We start from the raw sequence: 23,735 nt of genomic DNA, 5'->3' as shown, positions 1-23,735 counted from the left end.
GGACGAGATGATACGCGATCAGCTGGTCGAAAAAACTAATTCAGCTCGCATCAGAGAACGGCTGCTGCTGGAAGTGCCACTTGACCTTAAGAAAGCCGTGACTGTCGCCCGGCAAATTGAAACTGCTACAGCGGAGGCTAAAGCAATGATCGCGTCATCCGACAACTCAGTAAAAGCAGTTCAACAACATAACAGGTTCCGACGGAGCAAAAGTAAAGTCAACGTCTCACGTGGACCTCCAAAATTTACCCGTGCACGTACTTGTTACCGCTGCGGATCTGAGCAGCACGCAGCTAATTTTCCTGGATGCCCTGCTAAGGATGCAGTGTGCAGGAACTGTAACAAAACAGGACATTTTGCAAAGATATGTCGAGGAAACAAACGGGTGAGTGAAATTACGGTACCTGAAGTGACTGTGTTAAACATTGAACATTCTGCTCGTGACTGGGGAAAAATAATGTGTACAGTACAGATATGTGTAAGCACAGGACAAACACGGGACATTCAGTTAATGGTGGACACGGGATCAGCAGTGTCCATATTGCCAATGTCCATTTACACTGGATCTTTCAGTCAAGCACCCCTTTCACCACCGAAACTCAGTCTAGTTAGCTTTGGTGGCGATGCAATTGAAGTGAAAGGATGCTTGCAAGCCTGCATCTCATATGGAGGTCATTGCACTACCACAGACTTATACATTGTACAAAAGGGATCCGCTGTGCTGGGCAGAGACCTCTTTACTGGACTGTGTTTACAAATTTGTGATGGTCAGGTCAGTACAGACCAGTGCACGCATCCTGTCTCATCTATGGATGCAAAATCGGAAAACTGGCTGGGATGTGCAAGAGGATTTGTACATCGTGTCAAGGTTCGGCCTGGCAGTCAGCCGGTGCAGCAGAAACTGAGGCGGTTACCTTTCTCAATTTGCAATGAGTTGTCCAAGGAATTACAGAAGCTCGTACAACAGGATGTAATTGAGCCTGTGGATGCATCTGAGTGGGTCTCCCCAATAGTTGTCACTAGGAAAAAAGATGGGGGGATTCGGCTGTGCGTCGACTTGCGTGAGCCTAATAAGGCAGTGGTAGTGGACAGTTTTCCTCTTCCGCATATGGAGGAAATGTTTGCAAATCTGTGTGGAGCAACAGTGTTTTCCATATTAGACCTCCAAAGTGCATATCACCAGGTAACGTTGCATGAGGACAGTCGAAGTCTTACTGCGTTTATTACGCATGATGGATTATTTCGTTTCAAAAGGGTTCCATATGGACTGGCCTCAGCCCCAAGCTGCTTCCAGAGGATGATGTCTGAAATCCTTAAAGGTCAGTCTGGAGCTCATTGTTACTTGGATGACATCATGGTCGCAGGAGCAACACTCAAGGAACATGACGAAAATTTGCAAGCTGTGCTGCAGCGAATCAATGACGCAGGCCTCAAATTGAACATGACAAAGTGTCACTTCAGAAAAGCAGAACTGTCATTCCTCGGTCACACCCTGTCCGAGAAGGGATTACAGCCTGATGCTTCCCATATCTCTGCAGTGTCCGATGCACCACCTCCTGTTGATGAGGTTAGTCTTCGTTCATTCCTGGGGCTCACATCATGGTATTCTAAATTCATACCAAATTACGCTACAGTGGTGGAGCCATTGCGTGTGCTTTTACGAGGCTCTACTCCATTCGTTTGGTCACCTGAGGCTCAGGAGAGCTTTGAGACGGTTAAAGGGCTAATTGTGAATAGTGCTGCCCTTGCGCTTTTCAATCCAGAACTATTTACTATAGTCACGACAGATGCCTCAGACTATGGAATAGGAGGTGTTCTTACCCAGGTACATGCAGACAACATGGAGAGAACAGTGGCTTTTGCCTCACGCACTCTTACCGCAGCAGAACGGAAGTACTCCACAGTAGAAAAAGAGGCACTAGCATGTGTTTGGGCCACAGAGCGATGGAGGACCTACTTGTGGGGCCGACACTTCACACTGCGGAGAGATCACAGCCCGCTGACCACCCTTTTGTCATCTAAGGGTCAAGGCAGAGCAGGTATGCGCATAGCAAGATGGTCAGCTAGGCTGACGGCTTTTACCTATGATATTCAGTACAAGCCAGGGCATGAGAACGTGACTGCAGACTGTTTATCTCGTTTACCACTCCCTAGTACTGAACCTAGCCTGGAACATGATTTGGAAGTCGTAGCTCTCACTTCTACACTCACGGCAATAACCAGCGCTGAGTTCAAAGAGGCATGTGATTCTTGTCCTATCCAAGCTGAGCTACGCAGACTGCTCGCCTCAAAATGCCCAAAGTGTGCACAGACACTGGATAATGCGTTAAAGCCGTATTTTCAAGTGCGGCATGAACTTTCACTCCAGGATGGTTGCATGGTGCGTGGAACCTCACGCCTACTGGTTCCAGAATGTGTCCAGCCCAAGCTCATCGCACTCGCACATGATACACATCAGGGCATTGTCAGGACAAAAAGGAGGCTGAGAGAGCTCTATTGGTGGCCGGGCATGGACAAACAAGTAGAAACAGCTGTCAAAGCTTGTGTCACTTGTCAGTTACATGACAAATCAGCTGTTATACATACCACACCACTTCAACCTGTGCCTTACCCTACTGACGCCTGGGAGAAAGTGGCCATAGACATCATGGGACCTTTTGACGCAGCACCTGCTGATTGTCGTTTTGTGATCACTCTGGTGGACTATTACAGTAAGTGGCCTGAGATAGCATTTGTCTCACATCCTACCACCCATGCCGTGACACGGTTCCTTTCTACAGTGTTTAGCAGGGAAGGAAACCCAAAAGAGTTGATTTCTGATCATGGAGTACAGTTCACTTCGCACGAGTTCGAATTGTTCTTGCAAAACAGAGGAATCATACACAGGACATCATCTGTGTATTACCCAAGAGCACATGGGGAAGTCGAACGTTTCAATCGCAGTTTAAAGGATAGTTTACAAACTGCTTTACTGGAAGGACGAGGGTGGAAGGAGTTCACCAAAGACTTTCTGCAGGCATACCGTGCGACGCCTCATGCCACAACACAGTGCACACCAACAGAAATTTTGCATGGGAGAGCCATGTTAACCAAACTTAACGTCTCGGGTCTTTGCTTGCCACCTGCAGGCAGGTCGCTCACACCTCACCAGCTTGCTTCACACGTGAAAGAGAAACAGAAAAAAACTAAACAGTACAGTGACAGAAAACGCAATGCATAACATGTTTCATTTCAGTGTGGATCGTATGTCCGTGTAAAAAAAACCGAAATTGTGCCAAAAACCCAGTTTAAATTTGGAAAACCCCTGAAGGTTGTGGGTAAGAAAGGACTATACACATATAAGCTGTCAGATGGACGATGCTGGAATGCATCCCACCTGGCACCTGCACTTGCTCCGTGCAGAGCAGATGAGCCCAGTGAACTGCCAGTGTTTGACCCTGGGAATGCTAATCCTGTAGGAGCTGAACAACCTGTAATAGTTACAAGACCTGTTCGAAGCAGGCATGCACCTGCATGGACTCAGGATTATGTAATGTAAAGTGTGCTCATGCATTACTAGCACAATATATGTGTCCATATAGTATATGGAAAAGCACGTTCTTGTTGTTCTGAGAATATTGTGTTGAGTAGGTGATGTTTATACCAAGTGTTCGGGAATGGCATTACTGTACCAATATTTGTTCATAAGGGTTGTTTGCTAATCATAGTATTGAGAGTTAAAGGGTGCAAAGAGAAAAAAATCAACAGTAACGTGCATCTTAACGGTTAACTAAGTGCACCGAGACTATGTACCTATAGCATGTTTGTTCTTAAGAGAGAGGGATATGTGGTGTTCTGTGTAAGCCTCTAGAGGGAGCGCTAGAATGTAAGTGAAGGGAGTAGCACATGTGTGGGGAATAAAGAAAGTTACCCTGAGTTCGACACGGAGTGTATTTACTTTTATTTGACATTCCACACCTGGCTATGCCCCCTATGGCCTGCTCGTGGTGCCGGTAGTTTAGCTTCAATTAAATGTCTTCTGTATCAATAGATACAGATAAAGCACAAGCCTCGAGTCTCTGTGGCTTCTAACATCTCTTTCTCTTGTACACTGTATTTCTGTCATTTTTGCGCATATTTTAGCAGTGGCCCACATCGATACTTGCATCTCTAAAAGCTCTCCTTCAGGAACCAGTTGTGCCACAACCTGATAAAGTGCACACCATGAGACAACAAGGTCATGGGGTCGCCTTTGGATGCTTGGCACCATATTGCTGCTTGCTGTAATGCACGCTGGGAGTCTGATATTTATTGAACAGAAATTAGTATTTTCTCTTCATTGATTTAAGTATAGAAGTACTAATTTAATGACACACTGTACTAGAATACAATATTCAGACATTAGTGACACAACACAATTGAAAACAATTTAAGAGTTTATGTCCAAAATTAGATTTTTGAAATGTGCATTACAATTAATATTAATCAAACTGTTTGTTTTGATTTGGCCATAATAACTTGAAAAATACAGCTAGCAAACACAATAAGATATGATAACATAATTAAATCTATTTAGATAACCACACAATGATTACAATAAATGTTACCTGATCCTAATGGATTATGGTTTTCATTGCCTCAACAAACGTATTTTAATACACTATTATAACAGACAATGAACTCTGAACCACAAAACATAGTCAAGAGCCCAACTTAATCAAACACTGATCACAATAATGGTTATTTGTTGAAATGTAATAATTTTTTTAACCAAGCCATAAATATAATTTAAGAAAAACTAATAAAATTGCTTGTATTCAGTTTACATAATTTTTTAACCACTGCCCTTGTTGCTTCTTTAATTAATATTAACCAAATTCATTTTCCAATTTTTTTTAATTATCTATTCTTATGCTTTTTATTGTCCTAATGCTTGACCCAATTATTCCATTGTTTACCCAACTTGTAAGTCGCTTTGGATAAAAGCGTCTGTTAAATGACTAAATGATCTCATTTTATGATGATCATTTCAAAAAGTTAGGGGGCACAGTGGCAGAAGTGGCCTGGTGTGGTGTTCTGTGTAAGCCTCTAGAGGGAGCGCTAGAATGTAAGTGAAGGGAGTAGCACATGTGTGGGGAATAAAGAAAGTTACCCTGAGTTCGACACGGAGTGTATTTACTTTTATTTGACATTCCACACCTGGCTATGCCCCCTATGGCCTGCTCGTGGTGCCAGTAGTTTAGCTTCAATTAAATGTCTTCTGTATCAATAGTCACAGGAAATTGTAGATTCTCCCTGATATTTTTTAGAGGTGACAATTGGCTGAATCGGTTTTGAAAAGTTGCCATGTGAAAGTTTCCAAAATAAAAGGAATTTAAGCCCTGTTTAAGAACAAAACAAACATTGACTTTCTAAAAACAAAAGATGTGAAAAGATCGGTTTCAAATGCAAAATTTTGTGTCAAAAATTGCCATCTGCAAACATAAAATATCAGAGGAAAGTAGACACAACCTGGCTCTACACTCAGTGAACGGGTAAAATGATAGGCAAGAAGAAGTTATAATCACAGGAATCAGCGTTTACATATGTTATTTTGATTCAATGTTCTTAAAGGATTAAGTGATATGATTATTGACTACAGGGGGATTTAAGGAAATCCAAGAAAAATTGAATTCTACACAAATGGAGGTAGATTCTGAATTCTTTGTTTCGGCCTACAATTTTCATTTCGGTGCATCACTCATTTAAAACGAACATAAAAAAATCACATTCAAAACCAAATCAAATTCACTGTTGCACATCACAAAAACGGTTTCCCTTCTAGGGTGTGATGAGCTCTAACCTGTAGCAGCAGTTCAAAGGCTCCGTGTAAGTCCCCCTTCTTCTCCAGAAGATAGGCTGTAGCCTCATGCAGCTTGTGTTTCTCTGTTATCTGTAATTAGACAGTTAAGATACAAAAATATATTAAAAGAAATGTAATAATAAAAATATCATCATTTTAAAACAACCAAAATAACCTGAATAAAATGTCAAATAAATGTATACGAATGATATTCAAATAAAAAGGATATATACATCCCAGCCGGCAAATGACCGACCTTCAACGTTGAAATATGGTTGAAATAATGACAGTTGTTGTTTCAACGTTGAAACAACGTTGATATAACGTTTAATGCTAAATGGTTGAAAACCAACCAGTACATTAACGTTGAAATATGGTTGAAATAATGACAGTTGTTGTTTCAACATTGAAATAACGTTGATATAACGTTTAATGCTAAATGGTTGAAAACCAACCAGTACATTACCAACCTTCAACGTTGAAATATGGTTGAAATAATGACAGCTGTTGTTTCAACATTGAAATAACGTTGATATAACGTTTAATGCTAAATGGTTGAAAACCAACCGGTACATTACCAACCTTCAACGTTGAAATATGGTTGAAATAATGACAGCTGTTGTTTCAATTTTGATTGAAATGCTAAATGGTTGAAAAAGGGTAATAAAAACACTTATAAATCAACTTTTTTTTTTACAAGATCCATATGTTGAATCAATTAATGTATGCACAGAATAAATGATTTCTGCCTTTTAAATTATTAAGATCATTATTATTATTATTTTATTATCCATTTACATTTTTATCATGAACCTTCTGGTATAAATATTATCAACAGCAATAAAAGATTGCGCTGCTTTACCACACTGAAACAATGCCTATTGGTTTGTAGTAGAGTAGGCAAGGCGAGACCGTGGTTCGAGTCCGGTGAGTAATTGTGAATTAGCGCCAGCTGTGCGCACACCGGCCTCGAATCACGTAGGAGATGGGAGAATATAAAAGGAACGAGCGACCGGACCGTCGAAGAGAGAGGACCGGGCCCGAACTTATGTTATGTTTGTATTTATATTATGTTTTGTTCGCCGGCGGTCGTCCGTGAGGGGCCGCCGGCTGTTATATTACTTTATTAAATGTTTAAATGTTTGCCGGTTCCCGCCTCCTTCCTTCCATTTTATTGAGATTTGTTACATGGTTATTTAACCTTATTTGCTTTGATTATGATTGGTTAATCTGTCTGTCATTCATGAAACTGGCCAATGAAACTGTGCGCGCCATTTTATGTTTGAAAATATGATCGTTATCCTGACCGTCTTTCTGATCGAGGACGTCATTTGAAGCGAGACTGGTCTGGCCAAGGGAAGAGCACGATAGAAAGTGGTCTGTGAGGGCGCGGGATCAAAAAGGTAAGTCTGATTTCACAAATATACGCAAGGTCATGAGTTAAACGCATTATGTCAGTTCTTGGAAAATTGTATATGCACAGTTTGTTGAATGAATTTACTAACTCAATATTCAGGGTATGCTTTTCCACATTTGTGTCACAGAGGGCTAACGTTACTTTTACAGATGTCGATTGAGGCCTAACGTAACTCGTGCCGCTTCAGTGTCGTTTTGTGCTTTTGCGGTTGCTACGTCGATTTTAAGGGATAAGACATTATACTTGTGCACACAGATACAAAATTTCAGGAAAAAGTGTAACGTTACATAAGCTAAATTTTTCGTTTGTCGTCGTCATTACTGTCCATTCACGGTAATATCGCGAGATTGGAAGCGTACTTTTCTGTACTTTACTTGAGTATTATTTTTTTTCCTGGAAACTTGACTTTTAACTTCACTAAATCTGAACGACAAATATTGTACTTTTCACTCCACTACATTTCTATCAAAGTAGAAAGTCGTTACTATATGTAGCAGCTTTGAAAGTTAGTTGGTTAAATTATTATTATAGTCTTTTTGACAGAGCATATCAGTAATAACTCTAATCAGGTTACATAAAGTAATTTTCACAGTATTTTTTTTTAACACTGCTAAATGAATAACATGTCAAATGTAAAAATGGTCAGACACTTTTATCCAAAGCGACTTACAAATGAGAACAATAGAAGCAGTTAAACTAACAGTAGGACAACATTTTTATGTAATTTTTTTTTTTTTTAATAGAACAGAGTAGAATGGAAGAGAAAATTGGTATTACTGGATCAAGATGTTTGAATTGAAGCAGACATATATGATGTATAATGTGCGAGAATGACTGAGCTGGCTTATCGAAAACAGGGAAGCTACTGTGCATAAGGTCAATTGTGATCCTAATAACTTTGACATCCTTAAAAGCTTTTCCATAAATTTATAGCAATTTTGTTGATCTTGGCTGTTTTGATTTTTCCCTTTAGATGCAGTCGTCAATGCACACAACACAACCAGTACAAAAGTAATGGAGACCATGTCCAAATATTTAAAATATGCACCAGAGAGGATGGGTGGTGGTGGCTGTAAGAAGACTCTTCCTTGAAGACACCTTTTTTTCCTTTTCTTTTTTAATGACTGTTGCTAGTAAAATGTTAAGTTCTACTAAAGACTTCTTGTTCTACAAACTTTCCTTACTTTTACTTGGATTCTTTTTCACTTAATTGTTGAGATTTTAGAATGTTACGAAATGAGTACATATGTTGGTCACGAAATGAGTACATATGTTTGTTATTATTTATATATAGGCTATTGTGTATATTTGCAGTGTGTATGAAATTAGAATTAAAAGCTTTTTCCCTCTGCATTCTGATATCATTAAACCCTTAAGAAAGTGCTTTGTTGTTGAATGAGAATTTTTTTCAATAAATTATGTGAAAGTGTATATGTAGAATATAGATGTATATTTAAATTCTAAGAAAATTATTTTTCCATTTGGTGTAATTGTTCAAAACTTTTTCTTTAGAAAATGAAGCATCTCATCCCTGCACTGCAGATTAATGAACATCTAATTGTTAGAAAGAGATTTTTTTCATGTACAGCAAGTTTTATTAGTTGCTGAAAACACTATGTGTACCGAAAATCATAGTTTACATCTCAGTGTTGACGTTTAAGCAAAATTACAGGTTCGCCGGTGAAACAGGGTTACAATATCAACGTTGATTCAATTTGCAAAATCGGAAGGTGATTCAACGTCGACAGAAGACCATAAACCGAAAGGCGAGAGTGAAACGACGTCGCGATTTCAACGGTGAATCAACGTTGTTTCTTCCGCGGTGAAACGACGTCACAATATCAACGTTGATCAGTTTTGCAAAATCGAAAGGTAATTCACCGTTGTTTCAACCATGGTACTTGACGTTGTTTCAACAGTGAATCAACGTTGAAATGCCGGCTGGGATTTTACACAGATTAGGACGACATTCAATTCTGCAGCTGAGGCCTCATTCCACTATGAAATTGCGATTGAAAATGCACCCAATGGAATCAAATCCCAACCAAAAACTAATAAATAAACAAACATATTTGTATTTATAATTTTTTTAAGTTGAATCTAAGCAGTCATGACATGGTAAACAAAAGGGGTCAGATATGATGGTTGAGAGTTGCACCACTTTTGGAATAAATGTAACCTTTATTTCTGTCCTGCAAAATATTTGTGCCCTATATTTGTAGTTTGCGCAGTCGAACACAAATCTTGGTAGTTAGGATAGCATCATTTAAAGTGAGTAACGTGTATGTTACAGTATCCACACTTCAATTTCAGGGTCCAAAATTGACTGTACTCTTTAAGAAAATATATTTTCCTCCGAATTATAAACTCTATAAACAAGCAATATATTAAATAATTTAATAAACATTTGGAAATACATAGAATGGTAATTAAAATAACATACAAAATATGGAATTATACATAAATAATTGTCACTTTCATATACAAGAAAAATATGCACTTCTGTAATTATTCATATGTAATATTTTGCATTATATATCTTTGTTTTTTAATATGAGGATATTTTGAATAAATAATAAATCTGCATTAAAGGCAGTTTGGTGCTCTATGTTCATTTGTATGCAAAGAATGACAACTGTACTACTATAGAACAAAATTGTTAACTAGATATTTGTTTTCAAAATATTCCAGACTGATGCACTTAAATTTAAATGTAGAATTGCCCATATACACATTTTTAGTTACTTTCAAGCATATTTGCATCAATCTGAAAATGTGTAAAAAGGTTTCATTTGTTTTATGTAGGGCAAAACAACAAAAAGAATTCAGTAGATGTTGGGAGATAAATACATTTTGAAGACAAAATAGAATAAAAGATTATGCTGTAAATGAGCTTAAATAGTAGCTTTTTTAATAACAAAATATGAAAAAATATTGCTTTGTCTTGCTTCCATGTTCCCACATCTAAGACCCAAACACAAAGGAGGGCTAGTCACCTGGCGGCAGCCTGTGGGCCAAATGCGGCACATCAATCATCCCTACCTGGCCTGCATTAACATTTCAAATAAGTGAAGAGACTTTAAGAACTGTATGCTTTAAGAAATGCATTTCCTGAGACGCCACATCTTTGAAAGTGTAAAACGCTGCTAATATTAACTTGCGTTCAATACAAAATTAATTCTCGCGGCTCACAACGATATGACCAGCAATCCGCAGCCCTCGGCAATCCAAAACCACAGGCAATCCACAGCCACTGGTACTCGGTTTGCGCAAGCGTTACGTCGCGTTCCAAAACGCGTCTGATGCCCTTTCAAGTAACAGCAGGAAGGGTATACTACGTGAACGGTTGTCTCAGATAATATGAAAAACTGTGTTCTTTTTGTTGTTGCGTTCTTTATGTATGATTTAAACAGCTATATTTAAAAAAAATAGCTGTTCATCTCCCTCAAGAACTCGCACTACAAAGGATTTGCCCTTATAAGTGCGTGAGGCACATGAATGCGATTGATTTCACCCGAAGATGCGATAATAGCGTTCGGTTTCTTGCAGAGGTCAATCAATTTGCATTATATAAGATGCCAGTCACAAGGTGCAGGGATTATTATTGTGCTGAAGATTTTTAAGACATTTAACTCTCTTCTTTGCCCCCCTCCTCCCCCACCAACTTCATCTTTGACTATGGAGGACTTTGCTGTATTTTTCACTGAGAAAAAATCATCCATCAGCAAACAATTCTCAGCACCTTAGACCTCGGTACACACTACCCTCACTTCAAACACTGAACTCTCCTCTTTCGCCCCACTGACTGACACTGAAGTCACCAGACTTCCATCAGCCACCCCAACACCTGTCCCCTTGACCCAATCCCCTCCCATCGCCTTCTGGTCATATACAGCACACTCACACCTGCACTCACACACATCATCAACATCTCCCAGCCACTTTTCCATCCCCATTTAAACAGGTCCAGGTCACGCCCCTACTTAAAAAACCCACATTGGACCCCTCTACTACCAAGAGTTACAGACCTGTCTCTCTTCTCCCATGTTTTGTCAAAAACACTTTAACGTGCAGTTTTCAACCAGGTGTCTTCCTACCTATACCAGAATAAACTACTGGATGATAAGCAGTCTGGCTTCAAAACAAACCACTCCCCTGAGACTGCACTGATATCGGTCACAGAAGTACTTCGGCTATCCAAGTTGGAATCTTAATCCTTGGTCCTGATTCTGCTAGACCTATCTGCAGCATTTGACAATGTCAATCACCAGATGCTGCTAGCAACCCTGTCATCTCTAGGAATCTCAAGCACTTCTCTCCGGTGTTAATCTTACCACTCTGGCAGATCCTTCAGGTTGTCATGGAGGGGCTCGTTTGTCCACTGCTCACCACATGATCACTGGGGACCGCTTCTTTTTTCCATCTACACGTCATCCTTGGGACCCATCATACGGGTATATGGCTTCTCGTATCACATTTATGCTTAAGACACAAAGATCTAAATCTCGTTTCACCCAGAAACTCACATTACAGCCTGCCTAGAAGACATCTCAGCTTGGATGAAAGAGCATCACCCCCAACTGAACCCTGCCAAGACAGACCTACTCGTGTTTATGGCACACACCACGATGCAACACGATCTCACCATCCAACTTGGCAATACCACAATTACTCATTCCAAAACAGCTAGGAATCTCTGAGACAAATTGGATGAACAGTTGTCCTTCAAGGATCGCATTGCAAAGACGAAGTGGTCATGCCATTCAACATTAGAAAGGTTAGACCCTTTCCCACTGAGCATGTGGCACAACTCCTTGTCCAGGCTCTGGTAATCTCAAGGTTGGACTACTGCAATGCTCCCCTTGGTGGTCTTCCTGCAAATGATCTCAAACCACTCCAGCTGGTTTAGAACGCAGCAGCAAGCCTCATCTTCCAACAGCCCAAAAGGGCTCGTGACACCCCTTTTCATCTTCCTCCACTGGCTACTGGTTGAAGCCTGTATCAGATTCAAGTCACTAATGCTTGCCTACAGGACTATCACTGGATCTGCACCTACACCCCATCAAGAACCATGCGTTAAGCAAACGAGCAGCGTCTTGTATTGGCTTCTCATGAGGGGAGTAAATTGCTTTCCCACTCATTCTCTTTCACAACTCCTTCCTGGTGGAACATTCTTCCTAACCCAGTCCGGTCAACCACATCTCTCACAACATTAAAAAGCTACTTAAAACCCATCTCTTCCGTGAATACTTAACAGACAAAAATTACAAAAATAACACACTAACACACTCTTTCTCTCAACGTGTATTGGTCTAGCTTCCGTTCGAGATCACGTTCTGAATTCCCTGGATGAATGGGAAAACCCCTGGAATATGGTCATGAACAGACAATTGGGAAATGGAACACTGTCTTATGTTGCGGCTCTATCCTGCACTCAAAAATGCGTTATGTTAGCAAACTTAAGCAATGTTTTGCAAACACTTCAAGTATTCAAGAACATGTTTTTAATCCTTGTTGATGGTAAAAAAAAAAACTTACACTACAGTCTCGTGAGCAGCCATGCAGGGAAATTTCATAACCTTTCTTTTAAAGTGAGGTCTTGAAAAATCTTAGCTTAAAGGGCTATATGGCCCTTACCCCTACACCTCCAACCAAAAGATAATCATGATACCTCTACCCCTTTGCGCAAACATTCTAAAAAGAGGGTATGAGAACTGAATAATAAGGGTTAAAGTTGAAATATTGTCCTTTTTTATTATTAATCAAGATAAAATTGAAATGAGACTTATTCTTGTTTAGGATTCTGTTGGGTTGGCATTAACTGTCAGACCAACATCATATTTTAAACTTGTCTGATCATGAATAAAATAATATTGATTTTTATTACGTGTAGTGGAGTAGGCGGACGAGACTGTGATTCGAGGCTGGTGAGTGAGTGATAATGAGCGTCAGCTGTATGCGCACCGGTCTCGTATCACGGAGGAGATCGGCAGAATAAGAGGACGAGTGACCGGACCGTCAATGAAAGAGGACCAGGCCTGGCTTTTAGTTTGATTTGTGTTATTAGCCGGCAGTCGTCCGTGAGGGGCTGCCGGCTGTCTTTTTACTTTGTTGTTGTTTAATTAAGTGTTTAAATGTTTGCCGGTTCCCATCTGCTTCCTTCCCTACTTTGAATTGTATTACATTACGATATGAAATAAGTGAAATAAGTACATATGAACACTCAAAAAAACAAAATGTTGGCAGAATGACAGATCGTCCCCTGTAGTCTTCTTTTTACACTTAGAAACCACTGAACTTTTGTTTTTGGCTAATATATCAGTATATTCCATTCCATTTTCTACCGCTTATCCGAACTACCTCGGGTCACGGGGAGCCTGCGCCTATCTCAGGAGTCAACGGGCACCAAGGCAGGATATATCAGTATATTGATATAATATAATTAATAAGAACTATTGGCTAATATGTCTTTCTACAAATGTCCCGTTTAGTCACTCTCTGTGCCGCCACAATGAGTGTATAGTCATATCCAATTGCTGATTTGCTATGAGAGTATTATTATTTTATTATTATGTCTCACCTGCAGTCTAAAAATCCATGAACTTGGTGAAATGACTAGCATGGGAAATAACTATGAGCACCATATTCTCCAATACAGATATGGCTGCACCCATTAATTTAATTTAGATAGAGGTCTTAAGAGTCACATGAAATACTCTAAATGCTGGTAGGGCTGAGCATCTATGCATACTTAAAGGGGTCATTTGACACGGCTAAAACGAATGTTATTGTTTGCTTTAGATATAGTACAATGTGTATATACGATTTAAGGTTAAAAAACTCAGCATTTTCCACATACCGTATATGTTTGTGTCTCTTCTTTGGTCCACCTCTCTGAAACGCACTGATATTATACAAAGCTCATCACTCTGAAAAGCAAGGTGTGCTATGATTGGCAAGTTCACTTGTGCGTAGTGATTGGTCGAATACTGCACGGAAATGTAACGCCTCTTACCATATTCGGAACATCAGGGTTCTTAAATGAAACACACATCGTCTCCGCGACATGGCTGCGCCGGTGACTGTACAATGAGATTTAAAAGCGAATCGTGTTACGAACTTACATAGATTCGCCAGGGTGTGGTAACAGGAGGCGTTTCAGGCAGGTCTGGGTGAGCATTCGCTTCTAGATAAAATACATATTTCGTTCCAACACTTAAATTTATGAAATAATACATGTCTAATACATGCACGGGCAACTTATTACACACCAAAGATAAAGAAAAACACGTATTTCCGGCAAATGACCCCTTTAAAGACAACAACCAAAACGAACCAAGAAGGTGGGAAAGATTTCCTTGTTTCCAGTACATCTAAATTCCCTCCTCTACTTTCCATGCGATTCCTCTGCAATTCTTCATTTGAATACCATGCTGGAACCATCACCAATTCATTTAACATTGGTTTCGTCGGCATCTTAGCCAACTGGGCTTTTTCTTTTAAGAAAAGCTGTTGTCATCTTTTCCTGAACCAAGCATCTAAAGAGCTCGATGTCATCCTCGAGCCTTATTTTTTTGGGCTCACTGGACATCGCAATGGTTGCCACGTTACAGTTGGCACCCTCCTGTTCACTTCTTAAAGTTTAAACCACATCACCGGCTGTTTCCAAAGCGTCTATACGAATGCCTGAGTGGCTCAGAGATCACCCACGCTGGGCCGTAGTGTGTTTTCTGTCAGTTTGAGTAGTACGGGATATAGAAAGGACAGGGAGATGTGCAGCTAATCACACTTGATTGTTGTTGTCTAAGCCAGTGGCCTCAGTATGGGAAGGAGCTGTTCAATCAGATCCCAATAACATGACTTGATTGCCAGAGATTTTCGATGCTTGACATTAGTTACAGTTTCGTCAGCGAGTACAGCTTGCACTGGGATTTTCTGCTCGTAAAGCCGATCCAATAAAATGAACGTGGAATTCCATCTAGTGGCACAATCATTTTGGAGTTTTCCCCCTCAGATGGGCAGTTGCTCCTGACGTCGTTTCAAGGCGTGGGTTGACACTGAAGAGTGAAGGAAGTGACTGACAACACGTCTCGCAGCGTCAATGGTCTTCAAGACAACAGGTAAATCCAAACCTGCCTTTATTGCAAGTTGCAATGTGTGTCAGCTGCAACCAAGGTGATAGGGCAGTGCCTCACATATTTCCATGGGCAAGTTCATATTGCTCGTGTTGTCATGAAGCAAAAAGTTCATAGATCAGTGGTTAGAGAAACGTTCTTGCCTTTCATTTATGACGATGTCCGCTTTCAGAAAGTCATGTTTGTGACTAATTATTTTCTATTATTCGATGGGATGGTGTAACTGGGTTCAAAAAGGTTGATAATTCCCCTGAATCCCTCTCCTGAAACTGAAGAGAGTGGCCTTATATCTTTAAGAAAGACATTTTCGATTGTCTAATCCAGGGACCTCCAACCCTGCTCCTCGTTAGCTACCATCCTGCAGAATACAGATCAACACTGATTCAACACACCTGTCTGTTATGATCAAGCAACCCCCAACACCTTGATAAAATGATCCAGGCCTGTTTAATTGGGGTTGGAGCTGCAATCTTCAGGACTGTACGAGGTGCAGGGTTGGAGAGCCCTGGTCTAACCAGTTCTCATTATTCTCATGTCTGTGAATTCGACAGCGAGCACACCAAAATGGATTGGATGCTATATCTTCACCAAACTCTTCATGTATTTACACAAAACCTGGTACATGTCATTGCAGTCATGACCTGACAACATACACAGTTTCGGCACAGCATCATCTAGTCGTCCAGAGATATAAAAAATGGCTGTTTTGCTCATAACTTTTGAAAACTTTGGTCTAAACTCCTGAGGCTGGTCTCACTTGATTCCTTGAGTCACGACGAGTCAAAGCACGGTTTATGTTCTTCGTTCTGCCATTGTGGGCGTCACCCATTTGGAATGCTATCCACACGAAAAATGTAATTTGATTTACATAAGTATATTTGTTGGCTCAAGCCTAGTACTTATACTTGTCATTGTCTTATGTCCTGTGCTCCATATTGAATTATATACAAAACATACTTTTTTTAACTTCTACAAAATGTGTCAAGATTTGGTATATTGCATCTACAGACACTCCTGACAAAGATGTATTAAAAGCATTTTGAAAGATCAAACAGTTCTCATACACATAGTCAATGAATGTGAAGGTAAGCATGTCAAAGGTTAATTTGGCCGTGGATTTCCGATACTTTTAAAAAATAATTACACAAAACTTTATATACAACATCAGTACAACATCTTTTTCATCTCATATTATATTACTTTAATGACAGCAAGAGTTATAAGCAAATCCGTTGTGTATGTTAACCTTTGATTTTATGTCTGATTTTAAAAACTCATGCTTACACATACCATGTGTATTTCACTTTGAGCCATTGTTGGGCTTGACCCTGATACATTTTATCATAGTTTGGTACAGTGCTTATTTTTGTCCCCAATAAAAGCTAGGCAGTAGTTTCACTTCGCCTTATCTTTGTTCGCTGAGGTTAGAAACCCTAGCTTTATACAAAAAATCCAGTAAAGCCCCATTAAAGAGATGAATTAAGTAAGAGGTAAGCATAGTAAAGATAAATTAAATCTAGACTCCTTTCACTTGTTTTCAAAGAGATGCTATATACAGTTGTGTTCAAAATTATTCAACCCCCACTGAAATTGATTGTTTTGGTCGGTTTGACATTGATTATGATCATTCAGTCATCCTGCTTACAATTAAATCAAAGAGGCACGTGTAGGTCAGACAAATATAACATAACATTTATAATGAAATAACCACAAATGTCTTTTCTGAGCTCACATCATTATCAGTTTTATTCAACCCCCAAGTGACATTCAATCTTAGTACTTAGTACAACATCCTTTTACAGTTATAACAGCTTTTAAACGTGAAGCATAGCTTGACACAAGTGTCTTGCAGCGATCTACGGGTATCTTCGCCCATTCATCATGGGCAAAAGCCTCCAGTTCAGTCACATTCTTAGGCTTGCGCACTGCAACTGCTTTCTTTAAGTCCCACCAGAGGTTCTCAATCGGATTTAAGTCTGGTGACTGCGATGGCCACTTCAAAATGTTCCAGCCTTTAATCTGCAACCATGCTCTAGTGGACTTGGAGGTATGCTTGGGATCATTGTCCTGTTGAAAGGTCCAACGTCTTCCAAGCCTCAGGTTTGTGATGGACTGCATCACATTGTCATCCAATATCTCCTTGTACTGAAGAGAATTCATGGTACCTTGCACACGCTGAAGCTTCCCAGTACCTGCAGAAGCAAAACAGCCCCAAAGCATGATTGACCCCCCGCCATGCTTCACAGTAGGCAAGGTGTTCTTTTCTTCATAGGCCTTGTTCAAACATAGCGTTGATCCATGGGCCCAAACAGTTTTGTTTCATCAGTCCACAGAACACTATCCCAAAACTTTTGTGGTTTGTCCACATGACTTTTGGCATACTGCAGTCGACTCTTCTTATTCTTTGGGGACAGCAAGGGGGTGCGCCTGGGAGTTCTGGCATGGAGGCCTTCATTACGCAGGGTGAGCCGTATTGTCTGAGCAGAAACTTCAGTACCCACATCTGACAAATCTTTTCTCAGTTCCTCAGCAGTCACAAGGGGACTTTTCTCCACTCTACGCTTCAGGTAGCGCACAGCAGTCGAAGTCAGCATCTTCTTTCTGCCACGACCAGGTAGCGTTTCAACAGTGCCCTTTGTCTTGAATTTGCGAATGATGCTTCCTATGGTGTCTCTTGGTATGTTTAACATCTTTGCAATCTTCGTATAGCCATTGCCCTTCCTGTGAAGAGTAATCACCTGTTCTCTTGTCTTCCTGGACCATTCTCTTGACCTCACCATGTTTGTAACCACACCAGTAAATGTCTAGAAGGAGCTGAGTATCACAGTCATTTTAAAGCTGCCTAATTGGTGCTTATTAGGCTTTATTGCTGCTCCCTGATATCCACAGGTATTTTAAATACCTGATTGAAAACACTTCATTGAACCTCTGTTCTTCAGAGTGGTATTCTTTAAGGGGTTGAATAATTATGTCAATGAAGAATTCACAAAAGAAACATTTACTACTGTATTACAAAACTAATTGATGTCATTTTAGTTGCATATGGTTCTTTAAGAAGTCCTTGTAGGATTTCATTCTGAATACAATTACAAATGTACACTAAATTACCTAAAACCATTTACAGCATTGGGGGTTGAATAATTTTGAACACAACTGTATCTATGCAGTCATTTTTTATTTTTAAGACATATAGTGGATGTCAGCAGCAAATAACATTAAATTTGAATACTCTACCATTGCAATAGTGTGTATACTCATAGAACAATATGAGTATGAACAAGCATGTGTTCCAAATTTTGTGAAAATCGCCAAACAGCAGCACTATAGTCAGAAATGTGACATTTATTTTAATAATGTCCCGTCCTTGCAAATTAAACTTTTTATTATTTTTGTAAACCTTGCTTTTATACATTAAGTTTATAAATGATTTATGTGGTGTTTGTGCCATTTTGACACAACTTTATTTTTTATAAAAACAACTTTTTCGACCTTGTCCCAGACCGCACGTCTGATTTACATAAAAACTTGCCATGCATCATCCTCAGACCCTTTGGTGTTTTTTCTATTATAGTATGGGTTTTTTATATAAAATGATACATTTGGGTAGTTATAGGTTTCATGTATTCCTCTGATATAATTTAGGCTATGGGCTTCATGTTTTGAGCATCAGGCCGCTGCATGTACATCACACACTTTTGTAGACATTAGTTTGTTCAGTATTTAATTTATAGTACAAAAGTAGACATTCGTTTTCTAAATTTATCGCACAAAGTCACGAACACTGCTTTGTTCGTTATAACTTTTTTCTAAACCATCTCACAGTAACTGGGTTGCACAATATTTCACTTAACCATGAGTTTATTGTTACGTTAAACCGTAAAACTGTAGTAAGTCATATACTGTCAGATGAGCTCAAGAAAGGTGTGTGGTAAAGAGGATTATTGATATGATATGTATCTCCCTCCTTAAAGATTTTTAAAGGGTATATCAAGATACATATGTTTTTCTTTTAAAATTCTAAAATTTTATCCTATTAATCCTCATATGTAATCCATTTGCATTTGCGTTTCCTCTGACTTGTACAGATACCAATCAGGCAATGGTGGGTTTGGGCTTATGCTTATGCGTGTTTCTATCGGGAGGTGACGTCATTCACCTTCGACTGGAGGTAAATACAGCAGAAAAGTAATTCACAGCTAAACAGATTGAGAGTAAAGTTAATGTTTGCTGTTTTGTTAACTATTACAACTGCACTCACAATTGTCATTGAAAACAGCGCTGTCGTCATTGTTTTGGAAATAACTCACTGCAACTCTGGTCTCAGACCGGAATCGGCATGTGAAACATAATGGTTAATCATCACCTTCTGCAACATTCCTCAACACATATTTGTTTGTTTACAGTATTTATTTTCAAAGTAGTCCAAAGTCAAGGCAGTGTTGTTAATAAATATATTGTCTTCGCCTTGACTGTGGGCTACTGTGTTAATAATAAAGTTAATAATAAATGATAAAAGTACATGAAATCTACTTCTCTATCTCCATCTCTTTATTTGTTTATCTCAAGATACGAGTGAGAGAAAAATTGTGCTCCAGTGTTTCTGTGAGTAGCTGCCATCTGCAAATTACTGGATGGAGTTGTTGCTACATATGCAGCCCATCAAGAAATACATGTAATTATTATGAAGCCACACCGTTTCAATATGAGTTTTATTGGCAGCTCACTGAGATCACCAGACCAGTTTGCATTTAATTAAACGCAAATAAATTAATTAAATTAACTTTATTAGTTTATACTTGATAAGTACCGCAATTGTTATTAATTGTTAAGATTTTTCTCTATATGACACACATGATCCTGGTTCGTTCCATTATTATTATTTTGGCTTTAGCTGTAGGTGTTTGCCTTTTAGCCACAAACAGTGCTTCTGACTGACAGTGACGTCACTCCCCCATACTAACCGCCCCTTTGCGGTTTGCAATTGCATTATTATTATGTCACAGTTTTAACATGAACAAATATAAAACGCAATAGCAAACACAGTTTTTAACATAGTCCGCAAAATCACTCCATATACAGTGATGAACCAGATGTTGGGTTATGTCAACCAAGAGTTGGGTCAATTTTTGACAATTTTGCTACTTTCTCCTGGGGGGTTCTACACGAATCTATTCTTGGTCCAACTTTGTTTTCTTTATATATTGACCAATTTTTTTGTTTTCTTTATATATTGTCAATGTTTAAGAAATACAATATTAATTATCATCTGTATGCTCATGATTTGCAAATTTATTTTCCTTTAGAGCTTGACGGTAGTTTTGCTTTAACTAACTTTTGCAAGTGCTTGGCAGAGGTTAAGGCTTGGTTTCCAAATAATTATCTTCAATTAAATGAAAATGAGATATATATATATTAGGGCTGTCAATAGATTAAAAAAAAAAATTTCATTAATCGCACCCGTTAACTGTGATTAATCACGCACGTATAGTGAAATTAAATGGACACTATTTATTTTTATTTTAATGCTTTCAATCGATAAAAAAATAACTTCTTAATCACACAGCTTTTATGTTTTTAAATATACTTTTACATTCTAATTATTTTACATTTATCTCCATGTCTAATAGGTAGGAAATATAAAGAAAATAAATAAAGTTCTGAAACACTTTACAGTCTTAACTGCTTACACTTGAAAAACATCAGAATCCCAATTAAAGCTACAAAATCACATTGGGTCTCATTCACTAATAATTGCGTAGATTTGTCATATTAATACGCACATTTGGACCTCCCATGAAAACTTTACGCCTACTTCACAACACATGCGTAGGAACATGAATTTGTTCTTAACCTCGTCCTAATGTTAGTGAATTTGGAGTATTTTTTAAATGGACGTCTGCGTGCACGAGTTTGTTAATTTGCATAAAACACACCCAATCCATCCCCATATTAGGGCCTTCCGCAAAACTTTTCCTTCACCACCTGTCGTCATTTAAGTCAAAGTTACTCCAGGCAACCCTGTGTGACGCTGTCAACAGATGCTCTCACAAGTAAATCCAAGTGCAAAGTCCTCAAAGTCAGTTCATACACAATAAAAAATCTTTTATACAGACACGCAATTTGCAGAGTTTGTTAGCTGGCTATAAAAGCACTGCTATGCAGACAAACCTAGCAGCTCGATCTTTAGTCTAACACAGCTTTTCTTATTCTCTCACTGGATATGATAAAATAATTTTAAAATTAAATATACATCGATGCATAATTATATATAATATCTATATATATTATATAAAATATATAACTATTGTACTAAGATGAAACATGCATTTTGTAATTTTGTCTTCGAGAGAGAAAGAAGAGCCTGGTGATATTTGCGTAGGTGCTCGCTTATATTTACAATACATTTTAGTACAAACGTTTTTGTGAATCATGATTTGTTTGTGAAAGCATTCGTACACCGGTGTCATGCACTAATTTGTTTGTACGCATGCTAAGTGAATGAACCCAATGATTTCTTATTTCTTTGGTTCCCTGATTTCTTTTAGAGACATGAGTCACAGCAGCACGTTTAAGATCGCGGCCCCTTATGCAGGTCTAATGCTAAATTTTCACTAATCTTTGCATGCATTTAAGTTGTTGAAGATTGTGCTTGCGAAAATACTAGACAAAATGTGCTTTCTGTTTTTGTTTATTCAAGATCAAAAGAGACATTAATACTGCTGCGCTTCTGACGCAGCCTTTAGCTCACGTGCACACCAGAAGGGACCGCTGTCAAGTTGTGTTGAGCCATTTTCCACAGCTAGAAGCTGTCAATCTATACTGGAAACTTCAATACAACCATTTCGAATCGCGCCTTAATAGTTTAAAGGTCTTTATATGAATACGAGCGTGATTATATAATGAAACGCTACACAATGATGACTGAAAAAACGGATCTTGTGTTAATGGCGCTGAAAATGTATAATATGAAAAAAATATTTGCATGTGTTAACGCGTATATATATATATATATATATTTATATATATATATATATATATATATATTAATATAATTTGTTTATATATATATATATATATATATATATGGGGAAGCAACGTTATACGCACGTGACGACAGGGACGACTATCCCACTTTTGATAGTACTTTGATTTCTCATCCCATGCGAATTGTCTATTAATATCACAGACGTCCTGTGGTAAAACTAAAGACTACAGTATATTACTCAATCTACCCCTGTAAAACTTATCCAGTCCGAATAGGGCTTTATTAAGATTCTTTGAATTCTTCTGAAGAATTGTACTCAAATCGTTATGGAATTTGTCCCACTTCCTTGTAACTTGTAATAGTAATTTTCACAGTAGCATATCAATTCTTTCATTCTTTCAGTGATATATGGAAAATTATTCAGCAGAACAAATATGCCTTTTACTTTACACTAGAATGCTTAACATCAAAATCACAGAAAAGCTTTATGAGAGAGTATGTACCTAGATCCCAACCCCTTATACGTGAGTGTGGTTTACACATACCTGTATTGTCTCCTCTAGCCGGTAATCCCTAGACATTTTAAGGAAGGTGATGACTTGCTGAGGGCTGAACTGACAAAGCAGGTCCACTAAAAGCTCATTAAGATGTGGTCCAACTTTCATCACAGCCTGAGGATTCAGACCCTCTCTGGAGCTATAGATAGAACAGAATGGTTAATGAATGATTGATGTAGGCATAAACAAATCGAACTGAAAACAAAAAAAATATTTTAGATTATTATGTTCAGTATGTTTTTAATCTAACTACAACAATGAGCACTCTCTAACTATCCTTAGGGATTTTAAGGAATACAGAATAATTTCGCTATTAATAGATTTTTGTTAACAAAGAAATGTCTTATAACGAAAACATTTAAAAAAAATGGTGCGGGGTCAAAAAAGCAACTACAAAAGAATTTTCTCTTAAACACACAAGTTTTTTTGAGCAAGTTTGCTTTGTTTAAGTCACTGATGAGTGCTGTGGTGCAATGTTTCAGAGCAACATATCCATCTTTTGTTTCTTAAAAGGAACCAAATGCCTCATTGAGTTTAGCTTATAATAAAAACGATAATGTTGTGACCATGTTATTTAATTTATAACCTGCAAATGAAAAGAAAACAGTTATATATGCTCTTTACTGAGGCTTACTGTGGCATTGGGGGTTATGTATTATGTGTTATGTATTACCCTATGTCTCCTGTAATATTTCTACATAATTTAGGGTTGTTGTCCACTCAAGTTTTTAGTAGAAGCAGAAGAATGTATTATTTTGTGTATACTGAACAAAATAAGTTTTAGGCTGCGTCCAAATACCCCCACTTGTGGTCTTGGCCA

General features: G+C 38.6%; 1 protein-coding gene across 1 annotated transcript in view; it reads right to left on the bottom strand.

Moving 5' to 3' along the window:
* vps8 (VPS8 subunit of CORVET complex) overlaps positions 1-23,735 on the bottom strand; it is a 219,927-nt gene that overhangs the window by 27,182 nt on the left and 169,010 nt on the right. Inside the window, exons 35-36 of the mRNA XM_056731464.1 lie at positions 22,904-23,054; positions 5,822-5,911 (exon numbers count right to left, since the gene is read on the bottom strand). Coding sequence (XP_056587442.1) covers positions 5,822-5,911; positions 22,904-23,054 — 241 coding nt within the window. The remainder of the gene's footprint in view (positions 1-5,821; positions 5,912-22,903; positions 23,055-23,735) is intronic.

This window comes from Triplophysa dalaica, chromosome 2 (assembly GCF_015846415.1).
Source record: "Triplophysa dalaica isolate WHDGS20190420 chromosome 2, ASM1584641v1, whole genome shotgun sequence".
Taxonomy (NCBI): Eukaryota; Metazoa; Chordata; class Actinopteri; order Cypriniformes; family Nemacheilidae; genus Triplophysa; species Triplophysa dalaica.
Note: the sequence above shows the minus strand (reverse complement) of the source record. Positions and strands in the feature narration are given on the sequence as shown.